Source organism: Malania oleifera, chromosome 8 (genome assembly GCF_029873635.1).
Source record: "Malania oleifera isolate guangnan ecotype guangnan chromosome 8, ASM2987363v1, whole genome shotgun sequence".
Lineage (NCBI taxonomy): Eukaryota > Viridiplantae > Streptophyta > Magnoliopsida > Santalales > Ximeniaceae > Malania > Malania oleifera.
In genome coordinates this window covers 102,490,102-102,505,038 of record NC_080424.1, presented here as the reverse complement: position 1 = coordinate 102,505,038, position 14,937 = coordinate 102,490,102, and the positions used below count along the sequence as shown (strand labels likewise).

General features: G+C 32.3%; 1 protein-coding gene across 1 annotated transcript in view; it reads left to right on the top strand.

Moving 5' to 3' along the window:
- The first annotated feature begins 8,921 nt into the window (after positions 1 to 8,921).
- The window catches only part of LOC131161407 (uncharacterized), a 28,952-nt gene continuing 22,936 nt past the window's right edge, over positions 8,922 to 14,937 (top strand). The window contains exons 1-2 of the mRNA XM_058117152.1: positions 8,922 to 9,364; positions 9,490 to 9,617. Coding sequence (XP_057973135.1) covers positions 9,252 to 9,364; positions 9,490 to 9,617 — 241 coding nt within the window. The 5' untranslated portion in view covers positions 8,922 to 9,251. The remainder of the gene's footprint in view (positions 9,365 to 9,489; positions 9,618 to 14,937) is intronic.

Below are 14,937 nucleotides of genomic sequence, written 5' to 3'. Positions count from 1 at the left end.
GTTGATTATGATTTGCTGAATTTGTTATTATGATTTTATTTATAATATGGAAAGGAAAAAAAATTAATTATATGTGAAAATTAAGCAGGTCGTCACATTAATATAATTTTTCTATTTTTAATTACTAAAATCAGGAAAATTTGTACGACCAAGATTGATATATATAGGTGAGCACCAATTTTACCCAAAAGTTTAAACTTATCGAGCCTAGGTTATATAAACACCCATCACCCACTTTTTTTTATCTTCTAATATTGTTTCTCTTCCACATATACATTTGTAGAAACAAATGCATGCATAAACATGTTCCTACATAAATACTTAAGCACATTTTACTCTCCTCGTTAAGTGGAAACCGTGAAAACTGTCTCTCTTATGAGAGTAAATTCAGTTACCTAATAATTGGTCAAATGAGTCTTACTCCTCGGTCTTGAAATCTTTCCTGAATCTTTTTCGGTGGGATTGATATATATAGGTGAATAAGTCAGTTAAATTTTGAGTTCAACTATATGTTGGATAGTTTAGTGCTCAAAGCACACAGTGGAAGATTAAAACAAATCAAGATAGATCTATTTGGGTTTAAAAATTATTCAAAATGTTGAAACAATATATCTGGAAACGAATATTGGATATAAAAATTCTTCAATAGTACGAAGATTTTATGCGTATTTACACTGAAACTGACATTTGATAATCAATTATTTAATCAATGAAAATAGTAGACAATGTGAAAATATCTATGTGTTACATCTCTTATTGGCTTTTTAATAGAATTACTTCTTGTAAGTGTAACTACCTTCTCTAATCTCTTATCCTTTCCCTATTTCTCTACGCCTCCTCATTCTCTAGCAGGAGAAGTCTTTTCATTTTTCTAAGTATATCCATGTGGGGAGGGATTTTTATAGCCATCATATTGCAATAATGTGGTGGTGTCAGCATGCATTCACATGTAGCACACTCGACCATTAATAGAGTAGGTGGGTGTCGGATTTTCTATATTATTTGTCATAAAATAGTCAAGAGATGTTATCAATTTTTTATTCTAAATAGGAAATCATCAATTTGCCTATAATATTATTTATATTCTTGGTGCTAACCAAAAATATAATAATATTCAATTTGGACTAAAAATTTTATTTATTTAACTAAATTAAATTCTTTAATTTAATTATCAAATAATAAAATAGATAATTTACTAACAAATATCAGAACACTCGTTAGTGTATGACTCCATAGGTTCAATACTAAGTCAGTAGTAAGTTGGTCAAACCAATATATTAATTAATGTTGGTATCTAGCAACACCGCGTCTAGCAACACTCCTTATGTAGTAACCCGAAGAATAATAGTATTTTAATAATAAGAGAGAAAATAGATACAGAAACAGAAGGAGGCCGTAGACTTCGTCGACGAACACAGGGTTTCATCGACAAGAAAGTACCGAGAGGGAGTTTGTGATAGCCTGAATTTCGTCGACAAACACAGGGCTTCGTCGACGAATTTAATGAAGAACTCATCGACGAGCCTGGCTATATAAATAGTGGAAAGACGAGTTTTTTCTCATTTTCTCTCGCCACTCTCTCTCTCCTCTCTCTCTCCTGCGACTCTCTCTCCCTTCTCTCTTCATTTCCGGCCCCACCAGTCGCCGGATCGACGATCCAAAGCTACTATGACGCTCCTGGCGGAGTTCTCTACCCATCTATCAGAGCGGATCGTCGAGAAATCAGAGTTGGAAATCATCCCAAATTCAGGGTAAGGCCTTTTAGTCTCCTTTTGGCCTTGTGGTAGTTATAGGAAATGATACAAGTAGAAAAATACTGATGTTTTAGTTCTAGTAAATATTGGTTCAGGGTGTTTTGTAGGAGGTCCTGAGGGTATCAAGCTAGAGTACAGTAAGGGCTTTTCAGAGATAAGGTAAAGGAAATATGCTATGTTATGAAAGTTTAGAATACTATGTAGTTTATTTATTTACGAAAATTATGTGTTTTAGTATGGTGTGGCTTATGATTATGTATATGGTACGGGGATATGTTTATGAATTTAGTTTCATGATTTTACGAATTTCAGTATTATTATTATACGCATTTCAATACCATGATTATACGAATTTCAATACCATGATTTTACAATATTTCAGTACTATGATCTTATGAATTTCAGTACCATGATAACACGAATTCCAGTATTACGAAAATGCAGTTCCATGTTATGATTATTCAGATTTCAGTACGTTATGCAGTATCATGGTTATTTCAGTACTTTAGAATCATGGTAAATCAGATAGACATGTATATAGAAAATATATTATACGATATCAAACCTTGTTGGACTTGCAGCTACAGAGCACGGTACCGTTGCTACAGATACTATGTTACTATATGAGTGCAACCACCTATTCAAATATACGTGGTACGGTCAACCACCTATGCCCTTAAAGAGGTTAGGCTCCCCATCCAGATATGGGTTGAGGTGGGCAGGTCGACTGACGGAGTTCAGTGATTTATTCCTGATTGGCCAGCCAGGGTAAATCTAGCTTACGGGTCGTACAACCTCATCATGAGGGGCATGTCATGACACAGATAGTCACAGGGAACAATTTCAGTTACTATTACTTACGTGATTTACAGAAATAGGGATCCTACTATATACACTAGAAGTATTTTGAATTATAACCACAATAATGATATGTTAAGCAATAGGGAAAAGGGGTGGTGTGTTTTATTATTTGTACTGTACTTTTGTACTCAGTTATTCATGTTTATATGAAACAGATTTCATGATATGTAGTAGCTCATTTGCCACACGCTAATAATAACATATTTTCTCTTACTGAGCGTTGGCTCATCCTAGTGTTGATATATTTTTCAGGTGATCCAGGTAGGCGAGCAGATCAGGCTTGCAAATAGAAGGGCTTCAGTAGTGCCCCGACAGAGAGTGAGTATCATTTTTGGGAGCATTTTTGTATTACCCCAGCTAGTTGAGGGCAATTTTTGGGGATACAGTTATGTTGTATATTTTGCAAAACATTTCAGAACTCTGGTATTGTATGCAATGGTTTAGGTTTTGTTTATATGATTATGCTTCTCGCTGCTTAGGATAATGTTATGGTATCAAAGTATGATAATTATTACAGTGGAAAAAAAAAATTAGTTAATTAAGCAGATCGTTACACCTTATTAACCAAATAGCATGAAGTGCACAATTACGTTCAAGAACCCGTAAAAGAATAATGTAGTATTTTCTTCCATCATTACAACTCTAAGTACCTTAGGATGTGGTCCAACTATCAAATTTCAATAGGTAACCTATTATGTTCCATGCCTATTATAATTGACTAATGAACGACATAAGAAACTCTTTTTCTTCTTTCATTTAATTGCCTTGGCCAATGTCTTAATTTAGTTGTTACAATTAATGACAACACATAGTTCAAACTCATTACCAAAAGTTGACGGATTTCATCTTGATCAATCATTAATTTTACAAATATTAATTCATAACACATATCCTTTTAATTATCACCCCAAGGTAATAGGTGTCTAGAATCAAAGTACGATAAATAACATGTTAATTATTATAAAGATCTCAAGTCAAAGAAAATTTTTACATTATTCTTCAAGAAAATATCCTATTAATAGTTTGATGGTAATTCTAACCATTATGAATTTTCAATTGAATCAGTTCAATGATCATATCTTCACATGCATCATCTATATATGTAATTTAATTAATAAAATCAACTAATCTCTATTTTATAGAGACCACCACATATATATTGATCTAATTAGATCATTAATGTCATAATATTAATAGTCATATAACCAATAATAATTTAGATTAAATAGTAAAATGCTTAATTCTCATTATCACAATCTTTATCATAATGACAAGCCTATACATTTAATCAAAGATCTTTATTTAGTTAATTAAATAACTAAATAATAAAACTACCACTATCATTTTATTAATCAAAACTGTAGATAAAAAATATGTTTAAACTATATGAGATTGGATATTAAGCATACTAATTTTATTTCCAACACTATATATATAAATATTTTTTATTTTTTTAAACCTTTTTTTATAAATAAGCGTAAGTGAAATTTTCAAAATTAATTTTATATGTATGACCGTTAATTGTACGTTGTTAAAATCTTTAAATGCTGCAAGGACACTCTAAGGTAAAAGCGTACCAAGTGTAGAGAATAATTGCAGAGTAACCACCTTTATTTATTTATTCTCTCTCTTTTTGGGATTACGTGAGAGTGTTGACTTATGGGTCAATAAAAAGATCACAATGGTGACAGTGTGATTGGTTTGTGCTGTAGTGAATTATGTTAATTTGTATATTATACTTTATTATTGTAAATGTGCACGGATGAGTATTTTTCTTTTTCTTTTTTTTTTTCAAGTTAAATTATACAATGAAAGAAAAATTATTTAATTCTTTTCACTTTTTATCTAATTTATAAAGCTTAAATAAAAATCTCAAATTTTAATATAATCATTTGACATTGTGTTTTAGATGATGAATTTCGAATCTTAAATTTGAATTTGTAAGGATTTAAAACTTATAATTTAGGTGTTTTATCTGTCTTTGGTTTCATTGCTTATTATTTTGTCTTGCTCAATAATTCTACTTATCCTAGTGAATTTTATAGATTCACCGCTTCTTAAACTCAAACATTTACTTTGGAAAAGTCATTTCAATACAATTTTGTAGTACATCTTAACCAAATACAATACAAATCAAAATCCAAAACCTTTGTAAACATGTAGTAAATGTTTTTTAAAAAAACATTTATGTTGTGTCTATGAGCAAAAATTTTGAATGTTAAATTTTGATTTGGGTGGATTTGAACAAAATTCAATGTAATTTTATATTATATTTTATTCGAATTCAATGTAAATCTAAATTCAAGACCTTTCCAAACAAAAAATTAGATTCGATATGTTCAAAATTAATATTTTATTTTAAAATATGAAAGGAAAAAAATTAAAGAAATTTATTTCTATTTTACTATTTTCCTTTATCATATGATATCAAATATAAATTATACAATGAAAAAAAGGTATCTTTATCCTTTTTAACTTTTAATCTAATTTATAAAGCTTAAATAAAAATCACAAATTTAATGTAATCATTTGACATTGTATTTTGGAGGATGAATTTCGAACTTTAAATTTGAATATAGGTGGATTTAAATAAATTTCAATACAGTTTTGTAGTACATCTTATCTAAATGTAATACAAATCAAAATTCAAAACCTCTCTAAGCATGGAGTGAGTGTATTTTTAAAAACATTTATATTGTGTTTGGGAACAAGAATTTAAAAATAAAATCCGAAACCTCTCTAAACATGAAGTGAATGTTTTAAAAAAAAAAAAAAAAAAAAAAAACATTTGTGCTGTGTTTGGGAAGAAAAATTTCAAATCAAAATCTGAAGCCTCTATAAGCATGAAGTGAATGTTTTTTAAAAAAACATTTATATAGTGTTTGGAAACAAGAATTTCAAATCAAAATTTGTAGCCTCTCTAAACATGAAGTGAATGTTTTTTTTAAAATATATTTATGTTGATTTTGGGAACAAAAATTTCAAATCGAAATCCGAAGCCTTTGTAAACATGAAGTGAATGTTTTTTTAAAAACATTTATGTTGTGTTTGGGAACAAAAATTTCAAATCAAAATCCGAAACCTCTCTAAACATGAAGTGAATGTTTTTTTCATAAAACATCTATGTTGTGTTTGGAAATAAGAAATTCAAAAGTTAGATTTTGATTTGGACGGATTTGAATAAAATTCAATACAATTTTATATCACATTCTATTTAAATCCAATACAAATATAAATTCAAAAACTTTCCAAACATAGACTTATACTTGATCCATTCGAAATTGAAATTTTATTTTAAAATATGAAAGGGAAAAAGTTAAAGAAATTTATTTCTATTTTACTTTTTTCCTCTCTCATATGCTATTAAACATAAAACTTTTGTTCTAATGTATCTAAAAATTAAGAAATATTGAATATTAATAATATGTAAAATTATAATGTTTTTATTTATTTATTACTTTCTTTCTCATTTTTCTTGATGACTAAGCATAAAAAAGAAATACTTTTATTTCCTAACTTTGTCTAATATTTCAGGAATTTCAAGATTTCGCTTCAATGATAGATTTTAATTGAGGAAATGAACAATAATAATAATAATAATAATAATAATAATAATAATAATTCACTCTACATTATATTTTTTTTATATCAAATACTATCAAGAAAAAATAATTACCCTAATATAATTAAAAACAAAAAAAAAATCAAAAGTTTACGAGTCATAAAAAAAATTAAATTTTATTTTTATTTTGTTTCTCATTTTTTATAATCAAATATGAAAAAAAATTTAATTTTTTTGGGATCTAACTCGGGAAAAAAAAAAAAAAAAATCTCCCTCTCTTCTCTCTTATTTCTCTCTCCATGAGTTAATAAAACAAACAATTATATATATTTTTTTTTAAAAAAAAAGAAGAAGTAAGAAATGGGTTTGGCCAACCATTGGCATAACAAAAGAAGAGACATCAGTGTCCCCTTGCAGTTCCCATTTGGTGAGACCACACTGCTCTTTATATATCTGACGATGATACACACACATCTAATTAACAATATTTACTATACTAATTAATAATGTCTAAATCTCAACTAAAAGAAACAAATCCACAACTTCTCCTTTTTAAAAGACACTACTGGTGGGGTGGCACATCTGCTCCATTTCCAGGAAGCTACTCTTTCATTTGGTTAACTCCTTTCATTTAAATAAAAATAAAAACAAATTAAAGTTTCTTATATTTAAAAACGCCTTACATTTGGATTCGTATCAGATTTATGTAAAATGTAATATAAAATTATATTAAAATTTTTCCAAATTCACTCAAATTTGAGGTCCAAAATCCATACTCCCAAATGCGTCGTTAAAATACTTGCAATGTTTTTATTGTTTGTGTCAAAATAAATTAACAATATGAAAATTTTGAGACGTAAAATACCTACCACTGCTTGCCATTTTCGCATCCATTCAATGAAATATTTCTCTTTCTTCGCTTCCTACTTTGTTATTTAGATTATGAAATTTCATATAATTTATGCATTTTGGCATAGAAAGAGAAGAAAATGAGTCGAGAAGCTGTATGGGGACAGGAGATCTTAGTTCTTGTATGAGTTTCTTATTTTTTAATTGAGAACTCACAAATATTTGTAACAAGCTTGTTTCAAATTAATGTTCGGGAGTATTATTTTAAGTGGTATGTTTGAATTTGTGCAAATTTAATGTTGTAATTTTTTTTTTCAAATTTATGTAATTTAAGTTTTAACTTCTTAACCTTATAATTCTAAGCAAATAGCGATAATGTATTTGGTAAAATAAACATTTATTGATCGCAATTTTATGAACCAGTTTAAAACTATTTTCAACTGTGAAACACTAAATAATTTAAGTTCTTTGGTAATTAATTTGTTTGCACAGATGAAAATGCAAATATATTACCATGCTAACTGTAAACTCAAAAATAAAAGTAAATTGTAATTTACTAAAATAACATAACAAAGAATTATAAATCAAATAATATAAAAAAATTAGCGAATTTGTGAAACTAATAGATCTGATAATAGATGTTGATTTAAGATTATGCTGGATAGATTTGAGACCTCAAGTTTGGAATTGCTTTAATTTCGAAGAAATTCAGTATAGTTTTATATAATTTAATAAAATTTTGCATCGTATTTTATTTAAATTTATATAAATTTAGATTTAAAGTTTCAAATTCCAAAACATGTAGTAAGTGCCAAAAAAAGAATCTTGTACTTAATTAAAAGCATATATTTCAGGTAACGAGTTTGACATAATTTTGTACAATTTTTGTACTATATTTTATAAAAAATCTAAACATAATTTTTTTTTGTAGATTATTAATTTGGGGGTGGGGGGTGGGTGGGTGGGTTTGAGTTTATTCAGAGTATAATATTTTTCTAATTTATCTAAAATAAAATCTGCGATCTAAATTCTAACCTTCCAAACAAAGATAAGGTAGCCAAATTGTCAAACATAGGATAAAATTTGTTTCGATTTTCCATCATAGTGGACTAGTTTTTATGATCCAAACATGGCCTCTTAGACTCTTAGAGTTTTAATCAACTATCAATTGTCTTTTTTAACTTACCACGACTATTATGGGTTCACGCTTCAAAATGAGAAACAATGACACATGGGTCCATATGTGTCTCTCTTTCACAACAACGTAGATCAATATCTTTCCAACTCTCACTAAGCTCAAACTTGATAAAGTTGACTTGATTAAATTAGATAGTCCGGATTGACAAATTAGACAAATTACCAAGTGAGCAAATTACAATTCATATTTAATTCAATTAGTGATGGTTAAAATTGGATACGGTGTTTGGCAAATGATTCTTCATTCCTTGGAATAAATTTTTTTTTTTTCTAATTTGGCCAATAACTTATTTGGTAACATTATAGTTGATATTGTATTTGAATTGATAATTTGATAATTACAAAACATTTATTAAATAGAAAATAAAACTATTCTTAACACAACAATTATAAATATAAAATTCATCTAAACTTAAATAAAAAACATAATTATTCTTAAGATGTAATTTATGAAAGTTGACATAAACCTAACAATCAAAAATGTATATTCCGTATAAATTTAAATACAAAAATATAAATAATTTAAATTTAAATTCTTAAACAAATTGATAAATAAATTTATGAGTAATTTTAAATTATGAAAGTACTTATAGTTACTTGGATTTGTCACATCAAATCGTGCATTATAAATAAATAAAGTAAATAAGATCATATTATTCACGTAGATTAAGCAAATAATTGAATGAATTAATTTTAATGCTCCACTTCAGAAAATAGCCCGAACTTTTAAACTTAGGCAAATCTCTCTATTTCCCCTCCCCGCTCCTACAGACTAAAACCAAGCGGCCGGAGCTGGAAAGTGAAATTCAACGATTGGCTGTATAAAACCCTAGTCGGGGTTTATGCCTTAGGTACCATGTTCATAGAATCAATTTACGGTATACAAGTTCAGAGACTCTTCCATTGAGGCAAAATTCAAAACCCCAAAACCCCAACTCCGAATATTGTTTGTTGTTTATTTATGCTTATTTGTTTCTCCCATCACCATCACCATCACATATCTTCACCCATTCCTGAATAAATCAACTATGTCGCAAGAAGCAACGATTCAAGATCCTAGAGTTACATGGGAAGGCTGTAGCGTCTTGCTCGACATCAACGACGGCGACCGCCTAGTGTTTGCTCGTCTCTCCGCCGGCTCGTAAGTCCTTATACAATTTGAATCGTCATTGCGCAGTACTTCTCTGCATTATCCAACATGCGCATGCTTTTGTTTCTTTAATACTCGATAATGGTGGATTTGTAATGGATGGTTTACATACGCAGGACTTTGAAAATTGGGAACAATAAGTGCTCTCTGCAGCCCTTGATCGGTTGTCCGTTCGGTTCTTTGTTTCAAGTTGAACATAAATCGAGTGGACCATATTTATCTCGCGTTCTTTCAGCCACACAAGGTTTAATTCTAATGTATAATTTTTTCTCGTTGGATTCAAATTTCTCCGAGCTTACGTTTTCTTTGGGGTTTGTAATTGTGTGAGGAGTTAATGTACTCAGTTATGCAAACACTGGGTAATAATGTTAAGAGATATGAGTTCCCTTCTTAATCTTTTTAGTAACAAATCTTAATGTATCAAGTGGTTTCCCATTTAATGTTCTCGCTGGAAAATTCATACTTTTAAATATTGGCTTGTCATTCCAATGCTTATTGTGAGAGAAATGATAGGCAGAGTATTTTGAAAATATTTGTATTTCTGTGTATAGTTTTGTGTAGCATACATAGCAATTTATACTAACGTAATTACAATTGATTTCCTACTTTTATGTTGAACAATTCAAACTCCTACAACTGTACAATTTCAGTTACTCAGGATCTTATCTCCTCATTGTTATGTACTTGATTTGCTGATATGATCTCCTGATTTGCTGCTATGAACTCGGCACTTCATGTGACTTGTATATTTTTCAATAACTCAGGATCCTTATCTTCTTGATCTTCAGCCTTAACTTCAGCTACAATTACTTCAGTTACTCGGGATTGTATCTCCTCATGGTTATCCTCCTGATTTGCTGCTATGATCTCGACACTTCATGTGTTTGTATATTTTTCAATGACTCAGGATCCTTATCTTCCTCATCTTCAGTCTTGACTTCAGCTACAATTACTTGATCCTCTACACGCTCTCTCAATCTGGAGGGTAGATCACAAACATTTAGATTGTTTTGCACTTGTTTGAATTTTATTGGTGGTAATGGTTTGGTAAGAGCATTGGCCAACTGATCTCTACTGGAAATGAATTGAACCACCAATTGTTTGTTGCAAACTTGAACTCTAACAAAGTGAAAATCAATATCAATGTGTTTTGTTTTTGCGTGAAACATAGGATTGGAGGTGAGGTAAGTTACTCCAATATTGTCACACCATAGGATTGGAGCTTGTCTTGGAGGAAAACCAAGTTCAGATAAAACTGACTTGATCCATGTAATTTCGGCTGCTGTATTTGCTAGTGCCTTGTATTCAGCGTCAATACTGCTTCGAGCTACCGTAGGCTGCTATTTGCAACTCCAAGAGACCAAGTTGGATCCCATGTATATGCAAGAAGCACCCACTGATCATCGATCATCCCTATCAGCTGCCTAATCTGAGTTGGAATATTTCTGCAATATGAAATCCATAGCTTTGGTGATTAGTAAACCTATAGAAATTGAATGGTTAAGAAAGCACAATATACCCTTGACTGCAAGCCAGTGGGAATCAAGAGGCCTATGCATGCATTTATGGACTTGGTGTACAGCAAATGCTAAATCGGGCCTTGTAAATGCAAGATATTGCATGCTGCCGACAATACTTCGATAGAGACTTGCATCCTCGAAAGGTTTTCCATTTGTAGAATTAAGGTGACAATTAGAGGCCATAGGACTGCTGCAAGGTTTGGCCTTATCCATGTTGCTCCGTTTAAGTCAACAATATACTTGCCTTGAATTAGATAAAGGCCATCAGAACATCGAAGTGCCTCTATACAAACAAAGAAATTTAGAGAACCCAAGTCTTTGACAGCAAATGTTTCCTTTAAACAATTAGTCACTTTGTTGATTGCAATTGAACTTGAACTCGTTATCAAGATATCGACAACATAAATGAGAATATAAACAACAGTTGTTGTTGTTCTAAAAACAAAAAGTAATGTATTAGCTTTACTTCAATGGAAATCTAAGGACTTGAGCTTGTATGAAAGTTTAGAAAACCAAGTTCTTGGAGCTTGCTGCAAACCATAGAGCGATTTATGTAAGCGGATGAATATAACCCTGTGGTTGAGACATGAATACTTCTTTTTGCAAATCACCATGCAAAAATGCATTTTGCACATCTAGTTGCTTTATAGGCCAATTGTAAGAAATTGCAATGGAAAACACTAACCGAATAGTTGCATGTTTGATGAATGGATTAAAGGTCTCAGAGAATTCGATTCCTTCTTGTCGGCGGAATCCTTTGGCGACTAGTCGAGCTTTGTACCGCTTAATAGTTCCGTTTGCTTTCTTTTTAACTTTGTAGAACCAACAACATCCCACAATGTTGGCTTCAGTTGAAGGTGAAATGAAAGACCAAGTGCCATTTTGCAGCAAAGCAGAAAACTCTTTATTCATTGCTTCTCGCCATAGTTGTTAAAAGCACGCTTGAGGCGCGCCAAGGTGCGAGGCGTAGACAGGCGAGGAGGCCAGCGCCTTATACCATGCGAGGCAAGGCGACCTGTAAGAGGTGCGATGAGGCATAGAGGGGCGTCAAGCGACGTGAGGTTCGCCTTGAAAATTTTTGAGCATGTTTAAATAAAGAAAAGCTTGAGCCCTAACCTTCATTCGATTCAAACCAACAGAGCCCTTGCCCTTTTTGACTCTTCAAAGCCCCATGAACCTTTGTGAGTTAGTCTTGCACTGTTGCACATTTCGAACTAGCAGGAGCCATCGCAAGCCTTCGAACCAGCAGCGCGAGTTTGTCTTCGAGCCGTCGAACTAGTAGGAACCTTCGCGAGCTCGTCTTCGAACCAAGAGCATGAGTTCGTCTACGACATTTTGAACCACGACGACCCTTTGCGAGTGTGTCTTCCACATTTTGAAGAGCAGGAGCCTTCGCGAGTTCATCTATGAGCCTTCAAACCAGCAACTTGAGTTTGTCTTCGACATTTCGAACCAGCAGTGAGCTCATCTTCGAGCCTTTGAACCTTAGTAAGTCATATTCTTCTTTTTCTTCTTCTTCAGTTCTTCTTCTTCTTTTTCTTCTTATTTCTGCTGCCTGCTGCCTGCTGCTTCTTCTTCTTCTTCTTTTTCACTTCTTCTTCTTCTTCTTCTTCTTCTTTTTCTTCCTTCTGCTTCCTGTTGCTTCTTCTTATAATATTATATGTATCTGCTGCCTGCTGCTTCTTCTTATAATATTATATGTAATTAAATATGTAGTTTAATACAAGTTTATAACTACTACATAATACCTTTTTTACTGAATTTAGCTACTGTTTTGTAATTTGTTTGGAAATGCATTGTATGAACTACATTGTTTTTGGCATTTTAAATTCTAATATTACTAGATGTTCATATGTTCATATATCAATTACCCCAAATAGGCATTTTACAGCATTTTAATAGTTGTGCGCCTCACCTTCGTGTCGGTTTGCCTCGCGCCTCTGACTACTATGCACCTTGCCAGTGAGCAAACTTTGATGCCTCAGTATAAGACGTAGGTTCCATGCCTATATTACTACTTGCTAGTAATGCTTGAGGTAGTGGATACCAAATACAACCATCACTTGGTTGCAGAGGTTTATGAATGTTATTCTTTGATCTTGTTGTCATAGAGTGACTGTTTATTACTCGGTTGGGAGAGGCAGGTATCAACTGTGAAGTAGGCAGTGTGTTAATAGGTTGGGCTGGAATAATAGCAGATTGGAATTCTGTGGTAACATGCTGTGTAGATGTGTGTTGATCTGTTCTTGCAGGAAGAGACGAACAAGGTGCAAATTGTGCGCTCATGGAAATATGGTTATTCTGCAAATCTCTCGAACCCCTAGATTTTGAAACATTGATCTAAAGTGGAAGAGAAACAGATTATGATGACTGCTCAGTAGGGAAGCTGGGATTGGTTTCTTTGATGTAAGGAAAAAGTGTTTTATCAAATATGACATGTCTGGAAACATAAACCTTACCAGTAGAAAGATTGAGGCACTTGTACCCTTGATGACAAAGACAATAACCCTTGAATATGCATGTTTTTGAGTGAAAATTGAATTTATTTTTATTGTAAGGTCTCAACTTAGGCTAGCATGCACAACCGAAAACACGCATAAAAGAATAGTCTGGCACACAGTGATAAAGAATTTCATAAGGTGATTTTTGCTTTAAAATTGGTGTGGGAAGCCTGTTTATAACATACACAGCAGTTTGAAAGGCTTCTTCCTAGTAAAGCATTGATAAATTCGAGTGTGCCATGCTTAATCCTAATTCGACAATATGTCGATGTTTACGCTCAATTGAACCATGATGAGTATGAGGGGAAGCTAGTTGATGGTTAATTCCAGTGTTTTTAAAATAAGTGTTCAAGCACCGAAATTCGCCACCCCAGTCAGATTGGATGGCTTTTATTTTTCTTTCAAAATGTTTTTCAACATATGCCTGAAACTTAAGAAAAATTTGTTGGACATCTAACTTGAGTTTAATAGTGAATAACCAAAGAAACTTGGAATAATCATCTATAAAGCTTACATAATATTTGGCACTAGTGGTAGAAACCATAGATACGGTCCCCATACATCACTGAAAATTAAATCCAAAGGTTTGGAAGAAACAAATGCAGAAGATTGAAAAGGCAAGTCATGACTCTTAGCCATTTGATATTTAGTGCACACAGAGTGCATCTTATTTTTCTTTATAGCAAAGGAAATGCTAGAAAGAACTTCGTTGACGATAGGAGCTGATGTGTGTCCAAGTCTACGATGCCACTCATGAAGAGAGACACGAACACTGGAAAAGGCTTGAGGGAGACTCGATTTGGTGGAGAACCAATAGAGGCCATCACTAAGATGTCCTTGATGAAGGACCTTCCCCGAGTAGTCCTTCACAAGAAAGAAATGAGTATGAAACTCAAAATAAACACTATTATCTTTGAGTGTCACGGTGCTAGTGCAGGCAGGGATGGAGGCCACGAAGCTGTCATTTTCATGGCCTAATCCTGTAAGCACGTAGGTGGTAATATCATCACGAGTCATAGGTTGTCCTACAATGGCTAACTTGTTTGTAAGTCTCTTGATGAAGAGAAAATACTTGGTGGCAGATTGGCTTGGACAATTTTGCACATGAGATCTGGAAGAGAAAGTTTCATTGAGAGCACGTCATACAACGTTGGATGTTGTATAGTTGACTACTTGAGCAAGCACCCCTTCAGTGAGGGAAGATATGAGCGTGCTAAGAATGAGGTTGTTCTGACGCATCCACTACGTGTAAGCAAGATTTAGTATTTCAGAAATAACCCCGGTTTCAGAGTTAGAGACAGAAATGGTTTTGGTTGGTTTTGTTGTGGTACCATCAATGTACCCGAAGAGATCTTGACCTCTGAAAGAAGGCACCATCTATGCTTTCCAGAGAAGATAATTGTCTTGATTAAGTTTGACAGTAACAACATTAGACATGGAGATAATAGAGGAATGGTTGGGAACTTGAGTTTCAGTACTGGTAGAGGAGGAAGGAGATGAGGAAGACATAGGTAGACGTTGGTCTTTTCACGGCTCGAATGAT